This window comes from Haliaeetus leucocephalus, unplaced genomic scaffold (assembly GCF_000737465.1).
Source record: "Haliaeetus leucocephalus isolate CR32 unplaced genomic scaffold, Haliaeetus_leucocephalus-4.0 Scaffold225, whole genome shotgun sequence".
Taxonomy (NCBI): Eukaryota; Metazoa; Chordata; class Aves; order Accipitriformes; family Accipitridae; genus Haliaeetus; species Haliaeetus leucocephalus.
In genome coordinates, this window is record NW_010972661.1 from 152196 (window position 1) to 174444 (window position 22249).

The 22249-nt window shown below is 40.4% G+C and overlaps 1 protein-coding gene across 1 annotated transcript in view; it reads right to left on the reverse strand.

The window, feature by feature from the left end:
- Positions 1–599: 599 nt before the first annotated feature.
- The window catches only part of FNTA (farnesyltransferase, CAAX box, alpha), a 24855-nt gene continuing 3205 nt past the window's right edge, over positions 600–22249 (reverse strand). Inside the window, exons 4-10 of the mRNA XM_010567064.1 lie at positions 21421–21525; positions 20543–20669; positions 19964–20112; positions 17994–18056; positions 17317–17488; positions 15931–15983; positions 600–768 (exon numbers count right to left, since the gene is read on the reverse strand). Of these exons, the coding sequence (XP_010565366.1) occupies positions 600–768; positions 15931–15983; positions 17317–17488; positions 17994–18056; positions 19964–20112; positions 20543–20669; positions 21421–21525 (838 nt within the window). The remainder of the gene's footprint in view (positions 769–15930; positions 15984–17316; positions 17489–17993; positions 18057–19963; positions 20113–20542; positions 20670–21420; positions 21526–22249) is intronic.

Here is a 22249-nt window from a genome sequence, read left to right on the forward strand (position 1 = left end):
AATTGCTCAGAAAGGTCAGGGGTTAAACCCATGGCCTGAACAATATCCAGAATGGAATCTCGCAACTACAGAAGGAACTAGGGCTCACTGAGCTGCCATTCAACAATTAATAGAAGCAGTTCACCAAGCTGGTGAGAGAGTAACTAATTGGACAAAGGTTTTAGAATGTAGGCAGAGACCTGATGAACATCCGAGTGATTACTGGGGACAACTGAAGACAACTTTATTGAACTATGGGGGCATGACCCGTGACAATTTCCAGGAGCCTTTAGCTATCTGTTTTTGTAGATCAATCTGCTCCAGACATAAGTAAATATTTAAGAAACATATGCCAGGTTGGCAGGGTGAGACATTAGCTAAAATTCTAAGTATTGCTGCCTTTGTTTTTGATGGAATAGCTGAAGAAAGACAAAAACAGGAAGAAGAGAAATTAAAAATTGAAAGAAAGTGAGAGCGGAAAGAGAAAGAGAGAGAAATTGGGCTGTTAGCTGCAGCAATTACTCAGAATTTTAACCCACAAATGAGAGGTCGGGGATTTTCTCGGGGGAGATTTAGAGGAAGAGGGGGGCAAAAAAGAGTTCCCACTGTTTCCCAACATGCTAACTCTTTAGAGTGTTTTTATTGTGGAAATTTAGGATGTATGCAAAGAGAGTGTCCACTGAGACCTGTTGCAACCTCAGGAGGACTTCCACCTGCCCGACCCCCATGACCTCATTCACGGTAAAGAATGGTACTCCTTTTCTCTGGAAACTAAAAGAGCAATGGAACCTGTTGGAATCAAGGTAGATGAGCGTGGTCAGATTTCTGCAAAGGTAAATGGTATTCTTGTTACTTTCCTAGTAGATACGGGAGCGACATTGTCTTTGTTAAATTTTGAAATCCCGAAGATGTTAAATGAAGCTATGATAATACAGGGGGTGGGGGGAGAAGAGATAAAATATTTGTCCACTCCTCTACCAGTAGTCTTGAATGGAACATTAGTCTGGGGAAGATTGGTAGTTTCTCCAGACTCTCCCATTTCCCTTCTGGGATGAGACCTCTTCCAGGAATTTGGCACATTTCTCTTTGGCGCCTACAGGGATCCGATTAATTGTAATGGGTTCTGAAGTAATCCAAGTTAAAGAACAAAAACGTTGTGATTCAAAAATACCACCTGAATTAGCTGGAGTTCCCAGAGAATTTTGGAGTACATCAGGAGATGAAGTAGGATTATTAAAATCTGCTGAACCAGTTGTGATAAAAACAAAAGGAGGGACTCCTCCTTCAATTTGGCAATATCCAGTTATAAATGAAGCCATTCCTAGCATTAGGAAACAAATTGTGCATTTTTTAGAAAAGGAGATTTTGAGAGAATGCCATAGTCCCTATAATACTCCAATTTTGCCAGTGAGTAAACATAGGACAGATAAGGATGGAGATCCTGAATATAGATTCATTCAAGATTTATGAGCAGTGAATGAGCATGTAATTGCTCCACACCCTGTGGTGTCGGATCCTAGTCTGATTTTAACCCAGATTCCAGTCTGGGCACAGTATTTCACAGCGCTTGACCTTACTGGAGCTTTCTTTAGTATTCCAGTTGCCGAAGAAAGCCAACCAATTTTTGCCTTTACTTGGCAAGGGAAAAAACTTACTTTGACCAGGCTACCACAAGGTTTTACCAGCTCACCAACAATTTTTTCTCAGATTTTGAAGAATGATTTACAAGATTTAGTTTTTCCAAATAAATCGATCTTGGTGCAATATGTTGATGATTTATTATTGGCAAGTAAAACTGAGAATGATTGTATTTGGGATACTGAATATCTGTTTATCCAACTTGTTAAAAAGGGACACCATGCATCTCCATCTAAATTGCAGTTTTGCAAACAGCAAGTAAAATATTTGGGATTTATATTAAAGCCCAGAAAGTGAGAAGTAGATCCTGAAAGAGTTCAAGCAATTCAAGAAATACCTAGACCAGTGACGAAAAAACAGTTGAGAGGATTTTAGGACAGGTAGGATTTTGCCGTCCTTGGATCCCGGGATTCAGTGAAATAGCTAAACCTCTGCATGAAGCAACTCAAAATGAGGAAATGGAACCAATCGCTTGGGGCACTGAGAGGGAGAAAACCTTTCATACTTTAAAGGTTGCACTCTTATCTGTCCCAGGGTTAGGATTTCCTGATTATTCAAAACCTTTTAAATTATATTGTGATGAAGCAAAAGGGGTTGCAAAGGGAGTGTTAGTACAAAGTTTAGGACCACATGAGAGACTCATTGCTTATTTTTCTTCTACATTGGATTCAGTGACTAAAGGAACTCCTTTTTGTATCAGAGCAATAGCAGCTGCAGCTGAAATAGTTGAGAAAACCAGAACAATTGTTTTAGGTCATCCACTAACTGTTTGTGTACTCCATGAGGTAGAAATTTTTTTAAAGCAATATATGAAGAAAGCTTTGTCTCCACAACGGGCACATAGATATGAAAGAATTCTTTTGTTGGCTGATAATTTGAAACTGGAAAAGCGCAACACTTTAAACCCTGCAACTTTAATGCCTTTACCCTCTGACAGAGAAAAAGATAACCACAATTGTGTTTATTTCGTAAGTGAAACCAGCAAGCCGCGGTGAGATGACCTGAGAGATCAACCTTTAGATAACCCTGATTTGAACCTCTTCATGGATAGCTCATCTTACTGTGAAGAAGGTCGAAGATGTACTGGTTTCACAGTCACCACAGAAACACAGGTACTGTTGGCTGGATCTTTGCCTGCACCTTTAGGTGCACAAGGAGCAGAAATAATTGCTCTAACTGAAGCTGCTAGATATGCAACTGGAGTAAGAGTTAACATTTATACAGACTCTAAATGTGCCTTTGGTGTTTGTCATGCTATGGGGATTTTATGGAAGGAAAGGGGTTTTCTGACTTTGGCGGGAAAAACTGTTGCCCACGGACAACAGATCAACCACCTCTTAGAAGCGATCCAATTGCCCTCTGAAATATCTGTGATCTATATAAAGGCACACACTCAGAGACAAGACATGATCGCAAAGGGAAATTCTCTAGCCAAACAAGCTGCTAGTGCAGCAGCACGGCAGGTCGTGTCTGTTATGTCTCTGTCACAACATGAAATAACATTTGAGCTCCCAGACGTGAATAAGCTGTATGAAGACCTCCCTGAAGAAGAAAAACAATGGACTCAGCTGGGAGCCCACTGGCGAGAAGGGCAGTGGATTCTGAATAACAAACCCCTCCTTCCAAAAAGGTATTTATTACCGATAACGCGGTGGCACCACGAGAGGACACATGGGGGACTGGAGAACCTAGCGCTCCGAATCCAGAGTCTCTGGGCAGCCCCGGGAATTTATACAGCAGCGAAAAGAATTTGTGAAGGATGTAAGCTTTGCAGACAATATGCTTCAGTACGAATTAAACCTCCCAGTGGGAAAAGACCTCCAGCCACCTTTCCTTTTCAAAAACTCCAAATTGATTATGCAGACATGCCAAAAACAATGGGGTACTCTTACATGTTAGTGATTGTTGATCAGCTATCAGGATTGTTAGAAGCTTTCCTGACTAGGAAAAATGATTCTAAGGCAGTAATAAAAGCCTTATTGAAAGAAATCATTCCAAGGTATGGGGTTCCTGAAGTAATTGACTCAGGTCAGGGAGTCATTTCACAGCTGCTATCATGATTCAGATTTATAATTCTTTGGGGATTTTTAATAAATTTCATACTCCACATCATCCCGAATCATCTGGTCAGGTAGAACGAATGAATAAGACATTAAAGGAGAAGTTAGTAAAAGTTTGTAAATAGACTAGTTTGAAATGACCCGAGGCTCTAAATTTAGTTTTGTGGGATATTAGGAATATTCCAAGGCAACTAATTAGAGTTTCTCGGGCTGAGATCCTTTTTGGGAGAATACTTGCTGTTCCAGGTACATATGTGCCAGCAAAGACTAACCTCTTGGATGGAGATGAACAGGTAACACAATACCTTTTGTATCTGCAAAATTCTTTTTTCCAAATGCATAACCATGCCTATTGGTATCAGGGAATAAGCCCTGAAATCCAAGTTCATGATATACAGACAGGGGACAAAGTTTATATAAAGAATTTCAAAAGAAAAAACAGATTTGAACCAAAATGGGAAGGACCTTATACTGTTCCACTAACTTCTTTTTATACCGTCAAGGTATCTGCGAAAGAAACTTGGATCGGTCATTCGCATGCCCGCAAAGAATCTGAAGAATAATGGACAATTGTAAAGTATTATTCCTTTTTGTACTCGTTTGTATTTTACCCTGGAGTGACACCTTGTGGACAAAATTTGCATTGCGCTATCGAGATGCCCGTACCAATAGAACTGTTATTACATATAGTGATTGTTCTTTTCAAATTTCGGGCCAAATTACAGGCCTACAGGCAAAGCCTGGACAGGTAATTTTTTTGGCTAGTTATCCGAAGACCAGACAGAGAGACCCTATTTATCCACTTCTTAATTCTCTCGAATTCTGTGCCAATGTTAGAAGTAGACTTGACGATTCGTGAGATACTTGGTCCAATGGTCATGGCTTTTCTAAACAGTGGTGGGGATATGGCATTCCAAGAACTTATCCTGTATATCATATTCACCTTCAAGAACCAACATGGGGAATTGGAACATGGTGCTTTGACCATCAAATGTGGGGAATTTATGGTAAGGGAGACTGGTGCTGTCATCGATTCCATCTATCGAGCAATCATTTTACTTTCAAATTTAGGATTGTAATAATCAAATGGGGACCTAATCTTCAGTGGAATTTTTGGCACTGTCACATGGATTATCCTCATTCATATTATAACATGTTATCTCTGAATGTGTTAAAACAATTTGTACGGAAACTTAGGGATGTTCACCAAGTAGAAAATGCCTGGAACAACAATATGCATGTGTCATTGATGAAATCTTTTACTAATAATCTAAATTTAAGTGAATGTTAGATTTGTGTTGCTCTACCAAAGACAGTGAATCAAGGATTTCAGTTAGTAGGAATACCGATTCCTAAAAGTGCAAACTGGAAAAAAAAAACCCCTGGCTTAATACTACTTTTTCCAAATCTTATGAAGAACAAATTTGGGAAGTTAGACTATCAAATTCAGGAAACTATTTACAAGTCCACTGTGTACAAAGATGCTATCCCCCAAGTGTTGATAATCAACATTTATGGAAAAATCATTCATTTATAGGAAATTGGACTCAATGCCAAAACACAACTTCTATCAACTCAGGATTGCATTTAAGTTGGCAAGCAGCTGAGGACTTGGGTATTTTTTGGTTATGTGGGAGCAAAGCTTATAAAGCTTTGCCTCCAGATTGGGGAGGTATTTATACCCTAGGAGTAATGTCTACAGATTTAGAAATCCACCCAAAAGCTGTGTCAAGTGCAACATGGCATAGAACCTTTTTAATTCAAACCCGAAGAACTCTAAATCCCTTGATTGAAAGACCAACAGGATTCCATTCATTTGTTAGGTGGTTAATTCCAGCTTTAGGAGTAAGTGAATTGGAAAAAGCAGTCTTAAATGTCTCTGGAGAAATTGAAAAATTAGCAAATTCAACTGGTCATGGACTTTTCACTCTCTGGAAAGAGGTAACTGAACTTTCAAAAATGACTATACAAAACTGAATGGCTTTAGATATGATTCTGGCTTCACAAGGTGGAGTTTATACTGTCCTAAATACCAGTTGCTCTATGTATACTGATCGATCGGAAGAATTAATAACAGATGTCCAGAAAATTTGGGATGTTAGTGCTACAATGCAACAAATTCAAAGAGGTGACACATACTGGGGATTTTCTGACACATTCTCTTGATTAATGTCTTGGTTTCCAAATTTGACTACTTAGGTGAAAAAACTAATTGTAATAGTCTTTGTTGTTATAATCACGGTAGTATGTGTGATATTGTTTTGTTTCAATGCTGTGTAAGTTGTAGCTCTAGGATAATACAGAAGATAGAGAAATGCGGAGTTATCAATATGATCACAGGAATGCAATGAAAAACAAAATGAGGGAATTGTAAAAAGAACTAGGCCTTAAGCCTCATTGTTTCTAAGACTATTTGTATCAGACATATAACTAATGATTAGAGATTGCTTTAGATGTGATTAATAGAATGCAGGTGCTTATAAAACAATATGCATAAGCTGCTTATTTGTCCTATGTGTAGCCCCCACATGGCTGGCTAAAAACCCAGTCAAGCTGAATCAACAGAAGAAGGAGCATACATCTTAAACCTAAGGCATGGGAGTAAGTGATTAACTTTAGAACAAGATAAATCAATAGAATAACCTGAGTGATTTTCAGAAATTCAAAGGTGATCTTTGATGTGTAAGAAGATAAGTGATTGTGGTGACCCAAGACCTTCTGCCTACGACCACTAACTTCAGAAGAACCGGGACACCAGAACTGATGCGATAAATTGATGAATGATTACGATATGGGAACTGAGATCAGCTGGAAAATTACAAAGACTTTGGACTGGGATAATGGGTGGTAAAAGCATGTAAGACTGAGAAATTTTTGGAAGTTGCCATTCACTGCGGTGGTGGCCCAACTCTGAGTTGTTAATAAAGCAAACCTAGAGAAACTCATGACTGAAAATCCTTTAACAGGTTTTGCCAGATCTATCCTTTACTTCTGAGAGCTTTCATCCTTCTCAGCAGTCAGTTTTTTATGTTTGTTAAGATGCCAGATCTTGATACAAAGCTAAAAGTGCCCCAGCTACCTCTTTCTCTCCTACTTTTCTGGCCAAACCTTTATTAAGAATTTGAGCCAAAACGAACACTGAAAATTCATCAAATCATTTTGTCCTCTTACAAAAATATTCCAAACTGACCACATACCCTTGTAATGGCATGGTTCCAGTAGGGACACCGTTCTTACAGGACCTAAAGTCACAGTGTGCTAGGAAATAGAAACAGTTTTTAAAAATTCTCCAAGTTCCAGCTCCGCTCTCTGTCAGAAGAGGACAAAGAAAAAAGAATTTATCCTTTCTTGAAATTATTATTACTATTCCTTTGGAGATTACTGGTGAACCAACTGATATGCCTCTACTTGGTAACCACAAATGTTGCTGTTTTTCTGCGTGAATGTATCAAACACAGCATCCCAAGCACTGTTCCAGTAAGGAGGAATTATCAGGGACTTACCTTGTTTAATGAAAAAGCACTGTTCCTGTGAGCAAGAGGAAGCAAATAAAACAGTATCTGTGCATCACTGTAAACACTCTTTTCTCTGCTGCTCAGATATATTTTATGCACGTTTCTCAGGGCCATGCTACGATACTCGTTCAGGCTATGAGCTAGGTTTTTATTACCCTCCATTTTTTTCTGCCCTTTTCTTCTCTGCTATCCCCACCCTCTTTTGAAACAATATCCGCACTTAAGCAGGTTCCCTATGAATTCAAATCACTGAGTGACCCTATCTGACCTTTTTGAGTGCTGCCCTGTGCCTGTTCTTGCAGTGGATGCTGCCATCGGATACAGGAGACAAGCAAGGCATAGTGGTTAATCTTTGGATCTATATGCCTCTATTTCAGTAAAATTTAAGCTGACTGCTACCTTATGCCTAGACCTATCAACTCATCTGCTGGCATCATGTGATGGGTGGGATGCTATGATGAGGTGGTTCAATGGAGTCACATACCCCAATCTCTTCAACTGGCCCAAGACTTGGGGGCATTGCAGGGGGCCTTCATGGCTAGGTCCTTTTCCATAAGGACCCTTGTGAGCAGAGGGGCCCTTTAGAAGTCACTGCAAAAATCTCATCAACTCCAGCACTACACAGGCTAAATGCAGCATGGGAAAGCATGGCCCTATGCTGCTTGTATCTGCTATGCAGGCAGGGAGTTGAGGAACAGAAAGTTGAAACTCCAATGGTGACAAAGAGACTGCTAGCATTTGTTGGAGTGGGGGGACATCTCTATGTACACCTGGCATTTTCAAACATAGGAGGACATGCGGTTACTGCTGTAAAAAGCCCATGCTATAAAGTGACAGCTGAAAGCTGGCAGCATGGGATATAAAGCCCAGGAATGAGGGTCATGTCCTGGCCATGGCTGCTGAGTAGCAATCCTGAAGTAAAATGGGTTATACCTCATCTTTCCCTTCCTCTGCTCTCCCTGTAACTTTTAGCTTGCATAGCTCAGACAAGCACAGAACCGCCAATGTATTAGCAATTAAAAAAAGAAATGAGAAAGTCAATACAGACTAACCTGGAGGGAACTGCAAAAGCACAGAATTGCTGGGTGTGCTAGGTGGCTCTCCCTGGTTCAGCAGCAGGCGCCTCTCCTGAAATTGTTTGCTGTAATATTTTTAGCTATTGTTAGTGATGCATGAGTAGTGATTTTGGATTGCCCTGGACCGAGTCATCCCTCATCTTCCCCTTCCTTCTGCAGTAACACAAGAAGATTTCAGCTCTGAGAGGGACCTAGCTATGCCTGGGATACTGCTAATGACAAGCAGAAGTCATCCAGCTTTTGTGGTTCTGTCCAGACATCCACTTCTAACAAAAAATCAGATCTCACCTAAAACAAATCTCTCCCATACATTTTGCCTTGAATGTCAGAAGCCAAGCAGTTTTCGATTCTCAATTTACAAGTTTTTAATTTTTCAGTTAAATAACAATCAACACTGACACTTGAAAATGCGTTTTTAAAAACAGATGTTTCTGGGTTTCATGTGCCTATTTAAAACACTGAAGTTATCTCATTTTTTTGCAGCCTTCAGCTGAGCTCAGGGTCTTTGCAGGCTAGACCTCTAAAACAACTTACCAAGATGATGGGCACTACCACTCAACTGGTAGCAGAGTGCTGGCACAGTGCTGCAAAGGGTTATATGCTTGGGACCCCTCCACACTGGCCATGCGCCTGGGCTGTGGGTACCTGCAAGTGGTCATTTTGGCTCATTTTACAGCAGAGAAGCTGTCAGTGCAAGAAGCAGCCAGCAGAGCCAGTGAGCACCATATGCTGTGATGTACAGGGAGAGTGTGTTCTCACTGTCCTGTAGTAAAACCAGGAATAAAACTCACCACATTCATGGTGTGGCTGGAAGCTAGAGCAGGGACAGGTGTGCATAAGCACCTTGGCTCTGAAAAGGGAAGAAGGTTATCTACCTGCCACCTTCTTGTCCTGGTGACAGACTTTGGCAGAAGGGGAAGCGCAGGGGATGTACATCAACAATACAAACACAGCTCCCTTTTCCTTTTCTTTTCCTCCTTCTAAAGCTTCTTGGTAGCAGCATAAGCATTTATTCAGCTGTTCTTGTGTCTGTTGGAAAGACGACTTGGACAACAAACAGGACACATGAGGAAATGTCATGGTTTAACCCCAGCCAGCAACTAAGCACCACGCAGCCGCTCACTCACCCCCCCCCCATCCAGTGGGATGGGGGAGAAAATCAGGAAAAGAAGTAAAACTCCTGGGTTGAGATAAGAACGATTTAATAGAACAGAAAAGAAGAGACTAATAATGATAATGATAACACTAATAAAATGACAACAGTAGTAATAAAAGGATTGAAATGTACAAATGATGCGCAGGGCAATTGCTCACCACCCGCCGACTGACACCCAGCCAGTCCCCAAGCGGCAAATCCCTCCCCCCCCAACTTCCCAGTTCCTAAACTAGATGGGACGTCCCATGGTATGGAATACACTGTTGGCCAGTTTGGGTCAGGTGCCCTGGCTGGGCATGAGAAGCTGAAAAATCCTTGACTCTAGTCTAAACACTACTGAGCAACAACTGAAAACATCAGTGTTATCAACATTCTTCACATACTGAACTCAAAACATAGCACTGTACCAGCTACTAGGAGGACAGCTAACTACATCCCAGCTGAAACCAGGACAGGAAACCACTGAAGTAATTAATCAAATACACCTATACAAAGCAACCCAAACCGCAAAGAATGAGAAGCCCAAGCACAGCAAGATTTCTGCTGCAGTGGCAAGATCACTGCTCATGAGCAGTACCGATATAGCAGCATTACACCTGTCACCTGACAATTTCAGATAAGGGCAGAGGTACCAGAGCTAGCATTGTACCCACGGGAAGCAATAATGGCAGCATGTCCTAGCAGCTCAGTGCATACACACATATGAAGCAGCTGCGCCCAAGTAGCTCTGGGTGCTCAGGCTGGCTTGGCTAAAGTCACACATGGCATCTCTTCATTCACTTAAAACCCCTGCACTGTGGTGAAAACCCCCAAGATTCAGTTTCAACAGACCAGTGGATGAGGAGGAAAGGTCTGTCTTTGCCCTTCTTCACCAAAGTCCCCAGTCCTGCTTCCCAATGAGTGATGCAACCACTTCTGCACCTGCAGTAGCATGCTCGATTTCCTCAATTAGGCCCAAGTCCTCCCCTGACTTCCAAAGAGCAGGAGCAGGTCCTCTTGTCTTTCAACTCGTATTCAAAGAAACAGCCAGTAATGGCCACCACTGCATTACAGAGGGACCAGAGAAACTTAACATAACCAGGCTGGCTTTAGGGGACCAAAACTTCCCAGATTGTGAAGATGCAGGAGTGTAGCACTCTGGCTGGACGCCCGTCTCCAAAAGGTGTAAACTGGCCACAAAACCCACACCCTGAGCAAAGGGGTTTAGTCACATGGCCCTTTTAGAACACCAGGACTCAACAGAGTCCAGATATGGTACAAGGTGTCTAGTGTCAGAGGAGACATCATTTCAGTTAATGAAAAATTGCTCTCTAATTAACACCAACAATTTTTAGGGAAGCCCCTAAATTTACCTAAATTTACCCTAAATTTACCATTTAGCCCCTCCCAGAATACTTATGCTCGAGCCCTCTGTGGTGCTATGTATTGACTTACCAAGCAGCTGCTCTTCCGTGTTTAATTAGCAGGTGTGAAGTTAGTGGTGTTGCATGGAGTAAGTTATGCTAGTTACACCTGTGCTTGCCTGCACATAGCCAGTGTCAGTGAACTCAGGGTGAATTTCACACTGCCATCTAGCGATTAATGTCCACTTTCCCTGCTGGCTGCAGCAGAAAAATGATACAGCAAAGATTTTAATTCCCCAAGGCTGAAATCTTAGGTAGGCTTATATCCCATGGCTTCTTGAAGAACAATGATGGGTGGCACATGTAATAAAGCACAGAGTCCTAGGTGCAAGGAGCTTGCATAGGACAGCTGATGTAGACATCTAGACATCCTGAGGTGGGGTTCCTAGCGAAATTTGGTGAAGCTTCTATTAGCTCTTCCTGCCAAGTACTTACAGAAAGCTAAATAAGTGCATGCACCCTCAATTTTGGCAGTCTTGTCCTGAATGTTCATATGCAGACACTTGTGTGCCTCTTTACATACTATGATGCTTTTTTTTTTCCTTTTCTGCAAATTCAGGGCCCACCCTAGCAGCAGAAGGTAAGGTATTCTTTGTAGAGCAGGCACAGGGAGGCCCAGAACTTGTAAACGTGTGCCTTTCCTAACAGTGTCAACAGCATCACTTCTGGTCCAGGAATAAGCTCTTAATTTTCCAGAGGGTGTATGTTTTAAGCCAAGTGATGCATTAAGATAAAAGGATGCTGAGCAGAGCAGGGATGAATAGAGAAAATAACTGTGTCACTTTCACACTGTGACTTCTGCTAGGTACAGATCATCCCTATTTGAACACTTAAGCATTGGATTACAGTGGAGAAAAACAAATGATTGTCTACTTTAGACATTTCTGTTCTCTGCTTCAGATTTCATCCACTGTTCACTTATATTGAGTAGGCACCCACAGAGAGTGTACTCACATAAATGTACACAGTGTACTTTAAAATGACAATGTTATTCATGACCAGACAGATCAGTCCAGACTGCCAGGGATTCTGGAAAGGACCTGTTATAGGAGAAAAATAATGTACTTTTTACATGCAAATGTGATTTTTTTACGCTTTGCTGTTAGAATGTATTGTACCAACAGCCTGACAGTTCAGACTTAAAGGGAGAGAAAATGTTTTCAACTTGAGGTATTTAATAAGAGATGGTTATTTACAAGGAAAAACTAAATATTGAAGGATGTTTGATACTGGTGGACTATAAGTAAAATGCCATACTGCCACATTAAAAGGCTTACTGAAACTCAGCCAAACATCGTTTTACCCAAGTTTTCCTAATCAGTCCGCCTTAAGCAGAAGATACACTAGGGAAGCGTGCTGCCAACCCAAAAGCCACAGGGGTAGTCACCAACTAAAACCAGAATTAGAAAGTACAAAGAAACACACACCTTATCCCACAATGACCATAATGTGCAGAAGGCACTGATGTTCAGAAAAGGGCATGAGCTAGGCTGAGCAGCATTTTTCACATTCTTGCATCCACCATGCCATATCTGGGACATCTGAGACATGTGAGTCAAGGTGTTAATATTCTCTCTCCATTCATGTGCACAGGGTAAGAAAACCACAGCTGCAGTGTCTCCCCTGCCCATTTTGAACTTGCACATAGGCAAATCTACCAGCATCTGCAAAGCCTTCGTGTAATCCCATAAGGGATGACTCCACACCATCATGTAATGTTGTTCCCTTACCCCTTTGTTCTAGAAGCCACAGGAGGCTTAAGGCATTTTGTGCTCACGTAGGGGCCCATCCCTCCATAAGCCCCTTGTCACCACTGCACTGTGTGAATCGCCTGCTAGCACTTGGAAAAAAGTGTTTCGCACGGCAGGAGCGATTAGAAACCTCACTTCTTCCCTGCTGGAGGATTCTGGTCCCACAGAAGGTCCAGCCGAACAGCACACTCCTAATCTGCCTCAGCACAGCCAGACAGCAACTGATAGAAGCATTTTGTGCTAGCTGAGGTGGTTTTGTACTGAATAGATTAGCAAGGACTTGCACGCTGTTTTGTCAGCCAAGTTGCAGAGACAACAAGGTAGAAGTCAGTAACAGCTTACACAGACAGACGCACACAGCTAGACCAACGCAAGAACATCAGCCTCTGATAAAAGCAGGCATAAGGAATTATTTCACATGCTTTAATAATTCTCCAAACTTCACTGAATGTTCCAATTACACTGATTTACAAGGGACAGTTGTACCATTCCAGCACAGCTCTTCAGTAATAAAATTGTACGCAAGAGTCACATCACTACACACAATCAGTAACGAGTAGGTTTTCTTGTACAGATGAACCCTTAGGACAAATGAGTTGGGTTTATCTCCCGATTATAGGTAGTCAGTGCCAATGCCTATAGGTTAAAATTCATCTAACAATTCCTACTATAAGATCCTTTTCTCTATAGCTCATACATTTTGTCAAGCTCCCACTTCCATGAGAAAGATTCTGCCTCAGACACATTTTTAAAATTAAAGGCTTGGTAGCTGCAGTTGCAACCTTGCTGGGCATGCTGCCATTTTCCAAGCTCTGACAGCTCAGTACTTCTGAATATGGTTGACTACCACAGAATTGAGGTGCCTTTTGAAGAGAATTCTAGCGCTTCCTTGCAATCTGACTTACAGTAAACACAAACATCTGAAAGAAAAACTGAACACTTCTGTTGAAATGTGACTTTTTTTTTTTTTTTAACCGGACTCTAGTCTCCAGCATGTTTTTTCTTAGGATTTGCATTATTTGTTTGGTCACACATTTGTTTTACATGAGATGAGGTATTTTTCTGTTAAAGTACGTATCTAGTTATTCCTTCACTGGTAAACTTAGCTCAGAAATGGCATTATCTTTGCAAGTATCACTATGCTTGTATAACCAGTATAAAACCCTACTATCTGTGTCAGTAGATTACCAATTACTTCTAGACATCGTTTCAAGGATGAGAAGGCCATAAGTTGACCACATGTAAGAAAATAGTCTAACAGTCCCGTCAGAGGGTCCCATCATTCTTGACACAGAAGCAAAACAGGGCAAAATCTAAAATCTTCCCTCACACCACAAGTGACTAAGAGATCACGTCCCAAAATACACTGTCCCAGTGGACACTGTTCCTCATCTTACCTTGGACTGAGCTATTTTCTCTGAAATTCATGCCAGTGTCTATAAAGAATACCCTGCCTCATTCCAAGTGCCCTCTGAATTTTGTTTATGAAAGATACAGGAACTTAGTAACACCCTAAGAAGAGGCAAAATTCTGTTCCCTCTTCACTGATGATGTTTAAGGATTGCATTTGCTTGTTGCATCTCTCTGAGCTTTCTTGACTGGTAGTGGCAAATACATTACTTTGCCCTGAAGACCTTGAACATCCTGTCTGATTAGTACTCCACATTTAGTGTAGTTTCAGTTAGGAACATGGGGGTAAAAACATACACTTTTTGTTCTATGCTGGAGCTTCAACTGTGGTAAAAAAAAAAGGCAAAAAAAAAAGGAAGGTAACAAATCTCTAAAAGTTTGAAGTTCATGTCCATTTTAAATGTTCACGTATCACTATAAACATGTTTTCTCTACTGTTGGGAAAGCAGCACAAACATTAAAAAAAAAATGTAGCTTTCATATACTAATTCTACTCCCCATGAGTTGTTTTAAATTTAAAGAATGCATTTAATTAACATATTTCAAGCATTTAAAATAATCTCCACTGTGGTTTAATTACAGCAGCAGCTTTTAATGTTTAGTATCAGAAACACTGTTCATATTATGGAATAAATACTGGTATTTATTTGTTCTCTTTATGATCATCTCCAAGAAAATATTTCATATCAAACAAGCACTCCACGCTAAAAAACACAGTTTGCAATAGCCATTTACTGAAAACAGGGCAGATGCAGCAGTTTTCTTGTACAAGTACACACATCTTTTGCAGTTCTGTACTGCAGGTGCCTTTTATCTTTCATAAAGTGGAGGAAAAATACTTCTTGGCTGAATATATGCATGGAGATGATATGAAAAGCCTATAGAAGCAACAAGGTTAAGACATTTAATGAGAATAGGTCCCCAATAAAACCATTCCTTCCCCTCCAGTTCAGTGAAGATACATAACCTAACCAGTTAGTTGTAATCTCTTCTGATGTATAATTTCAGTTGGGTCTGGTTACAAAGGGTGAAGAAAAAAAAGAATTTCAGATTTTCAGCTGTCTGAACAGAATTAAAAAAAAAACCTAAGGAGATTTCCAGGGTCCTCAAAGCATTTTTCTTGACTGTGCATATAAGAATTCAAGGCTCCACTGAATATGTCAAGTGTATGGAATGTTTCTGGGATGAGAATACTCCAGTGCAAAAGACACCTCAATGCCATAGAATCCAATATCCCTAAAAGCGGGTATTTTATCTCTATTAGCATCTGAGAAGAACTGACTATCCACATCTAAAGACCAAAAGAAACAAACTAGAAAATTTCAAATACTTTTAAGTTATCCATTTTTATTAAAAAATGACACTTGGGTGTTAGTTGCATACAATAGCATGTGCTGTCAAGTGTTGCATAGCTGCTCGCACATCAGGCAACAACTGCAGCACCTGCTTGCACTAACCAGAAGTAGGTTACTTCATATCCACTGCAGCTAAGGTACCTGCAGTCATTACTGCAGCATGTGATGTGGCTGTGTTAGGAACCATGAGTGGATAAGCCAGGGCATGAGAAATTGGTTTAGTGCCTTATAAATAGCAGGCACAGCTTTATGTATTTATTATTAGGAAAAAAACCCTTTATTTGGTACATTTCAATAATTAAGCCTTAATACATTTCTTGACTGCACCTAGAGCTATCACCAGTAGCCGCAGCTACCCAAGACTATACAGCACTCTACACTCCTCTTTCATTCCAATACCTCTTCACCAGGAGAATACTACACTCGATTAAACTAGTTGATGACCCTACTTAGTACTGCTTTACTAGCTGTTCTAGCTTGAGCGCTTAGCACTGTTTTCTTCCATGTTCAGTTACTCCTGCTTGTCTGTCAGTGTGCTCTGTTCAGTGCCTGAGCTGTGCTTGTTCTTAAGGGATCTTCCAACATACCTCCAGTATTCTTTTCGGATGGTGTCTTTTTCTTTAGCCAGAATTTCACACAGCTATGAAAGAAAATTGAGATTGGAGTGTTATACCAAAAGCTTATGGAATCCTTAATTATCTTTATAAAATGCATACAATATATGGTTCAGCCAGTATTAGAAACACCTTTCTTAGAAACATTTGTTTTATTCACCAGATTTGCAACTGTCCAATGACCTCAAACTGATGTCAACTCCAATTGGTAGTCAACCAATCTGACACTGCACAAAAATCTCTCCAGTCCTATTTCAGTTGCAACTGCTTCCCTGTGACTTTCTGTTCCTACCACTCATCATCTACCACAGCCTATTCAGTCTGTAGCATACTGCAGTGTAATTGTGACTTCCTGACAAGCTTGACTGTCTTTGTGATCCAGTAGGCTGTAAACCACTTCTTTCAAAACACTGGGGGAACATCCTGCTCTTGCATCTTCAGTACTCCTGATGGACTGACAGGAGATATTTTGCTTACGTTTTTTCTCTTGGCAGACTGTCCCAGAAGGACTCTTTATGCAAGCCAGTAACCTTCTCTCACAACACGTTAAGAGCTGGTGCTATACAGTACTTCTGCATGTTCTATTCTTATATTATTTTGATCTGGGTGAGCAGTGAGGCACAGCAGAAGTCAACCCTACTTGCAGGATATGCTGTGTAAAATTTATATGGTATGAACACTGTCTACAAATGTCGTAGTCAATTTCCTTTTATTATGCAGATGACATTGCCTTTCTCAGTGAACCAGAGTTGAGAACAGGAGCTTCGATGCCTAAATAGGTGAAGAAGTCAAACTCAGTGAAATAGTATAAAGGGACATGAATCTGGGAGGTAAAGCTGCACTGGTCCTGGAACACAACAAAGGGAAAATGTTGAGAAAGAACGATGTTGGAACACAGAGACTCCAGGCAAGAACTGCAGCTCTAATTACACTGAGTTCCAGTCTGCCCCACAGTGAATGAAAAGTGTTCTTGTAAAAACTACACTGCAAACCACAGCAAGTTCCCTGAATATGAAACACAGGGAGATACTCAACATTGCCAGAAGCAATTTATTCTCTGTAGGAAATGGTGCCTGACATTCCTTACTGACGTCCCCAGTGCCTGCTGGCCTTTAAGCTAATTCTGCCAGCTTTCTTGGAAAGAGCTAAGAAGTGCAAAGGGAGCTTGAGATTCTGTTTAGATATAGATACTCTGAGAAGAAGATTCACTAACCTACAGAGAAGAAAGTGAGCTCATGCTACAAAGTCAGCACTGGGAACTCCTCAATTGTACAAAGATCAATCCCATTTTGTTGGGATATAAAAAAGAGAGCAATAGATGGCATCCCTGAGAAGCAAAACCAAGCTCTCAAAACATACCTCCAATGCCTTGTTTAGTGTTTCCTCCTTGTTATCACACTGGTTTTCAAGCATATCTTCATACATGTCCACAAGAAAGGCAATCAGATAGGGTGAGCTGTGGCTGGGCTGTAAATCCAACAGTTGCTCTAACAGATTTGGATACTCAGAAAGACCACGATCCTGTAGAATCCTAGAACAGAGGTTAATAGGCTTGAAACATAATGCTGAGATACTTGATGTGAAGAACTAAATTTTTGTTACAACTTCTTTATTTGGAAATCAAGTTTTGAAATAAGGGTGCAAATACAAGTAAGGCAGAAAGTAAGCAGAATGCAGCAATGATACAGCTTCATGTTGTAGTAAGCTGCTATAGTTATGCTCAACTGAACAGAAATTAGCCTGAAAGCATGCTCATTACTTCCTACTCTATGGTCTTGAACCCAGTAACATTACAGGTTAAGTTTTTAAAAGCCTGAGAAGTACTTGCAATCCTCCTCAAGAACTACAGAGCCAGAAACTTAGTTGAAAGTTACAGAGAAATTAGGTTAATATATTAACCCCTTGTGGAGGTTTTTGCCTGCCTGCTTAAGTACACCACACTAGAATGAACAGCAAAAAGCTCTTTCCAGTTAAGAGCTAGGCATAAGACACCTTCTACAGATATTCTCTTTGCTCCACAGAGAAGGATGCCTCACCCTTTTAAATAGTTCCAAGCGCTCTCATTATGTGGCACTGCTGTGATCATCTCAAGAGTGTAGCTGTAAGAAAGATAACAGATCATGAATATAACCACTAACAGCGCAGTTAGAAATTACTGGAATGTGCTCAGACGCTCCCAAATACATCCCTCTAGTCTGTATTTCAGTCTTTTTGTGGATCATCTCAGCTGGGTCACAGATCAAAAATGTCTCACAATATAGTCTCGGAGAGGCAGACATTGTGAGAACTGTTTTAAATTCTGCAATGTTCCATTTGCTGTGTTTTATACAATAATGAAACAGTTCTCAAAATTATGAGCAGTAACACTAAGAAACAACACGGTATACTTTCCTGGTATGCTAAAGAAATAACTTGTGTCTTGATGCTCAGAAATGGCAAGGGGCTGAAATGTTCTGGAGTAATCAAAGACCAGGATGAGCTATGTTAATATGAGTGCATGTGGTATGTTCTGTACCTATTTGCAGAACTTTCTTCATGAGGCTGCACTTGAGCAAACCCACAGAAAGGCCTGAGCTTTCAGCTCATGCAGCCTTCTGCAGCAGTTCTTTTAAAGTAGCGGTTAGGCAACTCCTCTAAAGGCAAAGCAACAAGAAGCACCTGCCATGTAGTCACAAAGCCACATTTCATCTTCATAAAACAGACTTTACCTTCTGCCCTTCCCCAACATAACCAGGCATTCAGCTGATTTTCAGAGACAGCAGATAATGATAAAAAGTTCTATAAGCAGTACGGGAAAAAAAAAACCAACCCTAAACCTTTTTTAACCTTCTGCAGTCACTATGACAAAGACCGAATTTTATAAAGCAACAAGCAACCCAAGTACAGTTCTATAATGACATCTGGGAAGCCTTAACCTTAGACAGTCCAATTCTTAAGACGGTATCCAATTATCTTGAACATAGTACCACGTATAAACAGATCAAGGGAGTATGTCAGATCTAACCTTTGGAGAGAAAAGCTGGAAATATCCAAGCCTAAGTCATGGAAATGGTTCAGATTTATTAATCTGCAGTAAAGTTATAAACTGGAAGAGAAGTACAACTACGGCAGTTTGCAAAGACAACTGTGAAAGGTTGTGGGGGCTGGGATCCTCTACGAACAAAGTACCAATGGACCTATTCAGAGACTCAGTCTTTCGTCTGAAGAGTAACTCAAAAAAACTGCAGTACCTTCTTTTCATTGCTTCTTCACTTCACATCACATCTTCTCATAACCATCAACCCTGATAAGCAGTCTGAGATGCAAAGACCATACAGTGAAGCTTCCCTTACCACCATCAGTAGTAAAATAACTGCCTAGAAGCCCAGTCTGTCTCCAGTTACAAACATACCACTTTTGAAAGAGTTTCCAAAGCTCATTTTCCTCAAAAATAGCCAACTCACACAGGTAGTTGTATTTGTGCTGACCACATACCCTTGAAAGCTCCTTTCTTTTTCCAGCTGCATCAAATTCCTCACAAAAGGCAATTCTTCCTACAATCCACGTCATCTTTAAATCATTGTGGCTACTGTACTACTAAATAGCAGTTTAGTACAATATTGCAAGTGCCTCTCCTTCCAAGCTTTCTAGGGGTAAGATGTAAGATATTAATGAACAGCACAACTTATGTGGTTCCAGTGTCACAGATTTTCTGCAGGTTGTTCCACTATAGCTAGCTGACTATAAAAAGCCAAAATTTTTGTTTGCACAATAAACAGCAGGGTGGGAAGACAGATTCATGAGAATAGCTTGCCCAGGGTAAGCTTAGCTTACGCCAGTACTACTCAACAAGTCAGTGGTACTGAACACATCTATATATGCACTAACACTTGATCTGCTATCCATGAGAGTAAGCCCAAAAACCGCATTAAAAACATAGAAGACAAGCCCACAGGGACTGTCAAAATATTCCTTTGCTTTCACATAAGGGAGAATGCTTAATGTGAGCATGAACAGCATTACTAACTGGACTTCTCTGTCTAGGACTGCTGGATCATCATAGCCAGTGGTGTTGAAAATTACGAAGTGTCGCTGGTTCCAAACAGAGTTGTTTCTCACATCCTCCCTCAAAAGCTGGTCTACGTATTCCAGTTCATTGTCCCATAACTTGAACTCCTATGGAAAGGGAAGGAAGAGACAATATCACAATCAAAAGTTTTTATTTTTTAAAATATATTTTCCTTGCTCTTAAGTTCTCTGAACATTAGATACAGAGACTTTTTTACAGAGAGCAACACAAAGTTCAAAGAAAAATAAGGAAGGGTGCAAAAAGAACACGCTACACTATTCAGTTGCACACAATGGTATTAGCTCATCATTAAATTCACACACATAACAGTAAGCAGCCAACAATAGACCTTTTTGAATTCACTTCCTAAAAGGCAAGTTTATAACTAACCTCTACCACACATTAAAATGCAATTGGTTCTCTCACTTCAGCTTTAAGAAACAAAGTGCCAAATGCAATTCAGATTGTATTTAAGAAGCAAAACTCTACAACCTGAGCAGGTTATTTAGTGAATCAAGAGTTCTGTGGATACAATACCTGAATAACCCATTGTCTGTGTTGCCATGCATGGTAATTTTTGGCATCTTGGTTAAGAATGTCAGCTATGAACTCAAGCTCTTGGGATGGATCCTGCAGCCACTCCACCAACACCCGTCTGTGATGCCTAATAAGAAGAGAAGGAAACTATTTTTAGAACAGTCTAAAAATTCTTTGTGAATATGTGGTCTGTATTAAAACAGCATATAGCAACCGCACTACTTAGAAAAAAAACACTAGTTAAATACTTCAAATTAAATGTACCAAAACATTTCACTTGGCTCTGAGAAATATATGATACTCTTAACAAATTCTAAGTACACGTACATATTAGCCAATTGCCTCCATTTAGACAAGTTATGTTTACTTGAAGTGACACATTTCCACTTTTAACACTCATGTCCGAAGTCTTCAGCAGAATAAAATTTTCTAGTACTACATAATTTCTCTAGCAATAACAGCACTGCTGTTTTGCCTATTCCCATTCACTTGCGAAAAACGCAACAATAGGTAAGCAAGCTCCAAAGCCAATAAAAGAAAAAACATTCATTTCTATTTGTCTTTTTTGTTTGCCTTTCCATGAGTCACTTTTTTGACCTGTCACACTTATTTTAACAGTTTAAAAATTGAAATAGAAAAAAAACCCAAGACCATTTTAGCATGTCATAATCATATGTTTAGAACAAACTGCCAGAAGGGACTTTGGCAGTGATACTGTTGCAACTTCATTTAACTCCTTCACTACTGCCACTGCACTAGATGCAGGAAGCAACTCTTAACAATTTTTAGGATCAATGATAACAACTTATTCTAGACAGTTTACAAAACAAAAATTATCTGAAAAAATGTTAAGAACTGAGAAGAAACCAGGATTTTACCAGACTTGGTAGTTCTTTGGCTGGTCTTCAATGATAGCTGTAATATACTTAAGTTCCTCATGGAGATCCTTTCCCAAAGACTGGAGGAGGACTCTCCGGAAATGCCTGTATAAAAAAGTCAAGCATTCAAACATTGCAACAGGGCTTTCCTAAAATTCACAGAGGAGAACATAAAAGAATCTTTGTTCATACTTCTACTAACAGATATTGAGTTAAAGAGTGCAAAAAATTAAACCATGTATCCAGTTCTGTTAAAGGCCATTCAGTTATAGAACAGTAGAGAACTGGATTACAACTGGTTACAACAGTATGTTATCCAAGATCACAGCAATCCGGTTTCAAATTAACCTATCTACCCACACTAGTCTTACCATCACAGAAACTATGACTTAGTGCTTAAAAATAATGTAAATTTTCTGACTTTATGCAAGTTAGTGGAATAAAGATGTACAAGAGGTACTTGTTAGCACTCACGAGTTAAAAGCCCCTACTCTGAATATCAGAGTTTATTCATTACCTAACTGAACATTATCCTGACAGATCCTCTAAAATACACTACTTAGTAATTATTTAGCAGGAAATAGCAGCTATCATGCTTTTATGCCTCTTCTTGAGGACAGCTGAGGGCACCAGCATTTTGCCAAGGCCACGTGTTACGGGTTTGTGTGGCGCGGGTTTTTTGGTAGCAGGGGAGGGGGCTGCAGGGGTGGCTCCTGTGAGAAGCTGCTAGAAGCTCCCCCGGCTCCAAGTCGGACCCAACTCTGCCCCAGGCCGATCCAATCAGCAACGGTGGCAGCACCTCTGGGAGAACAGATTTCAGAAGGGGAAC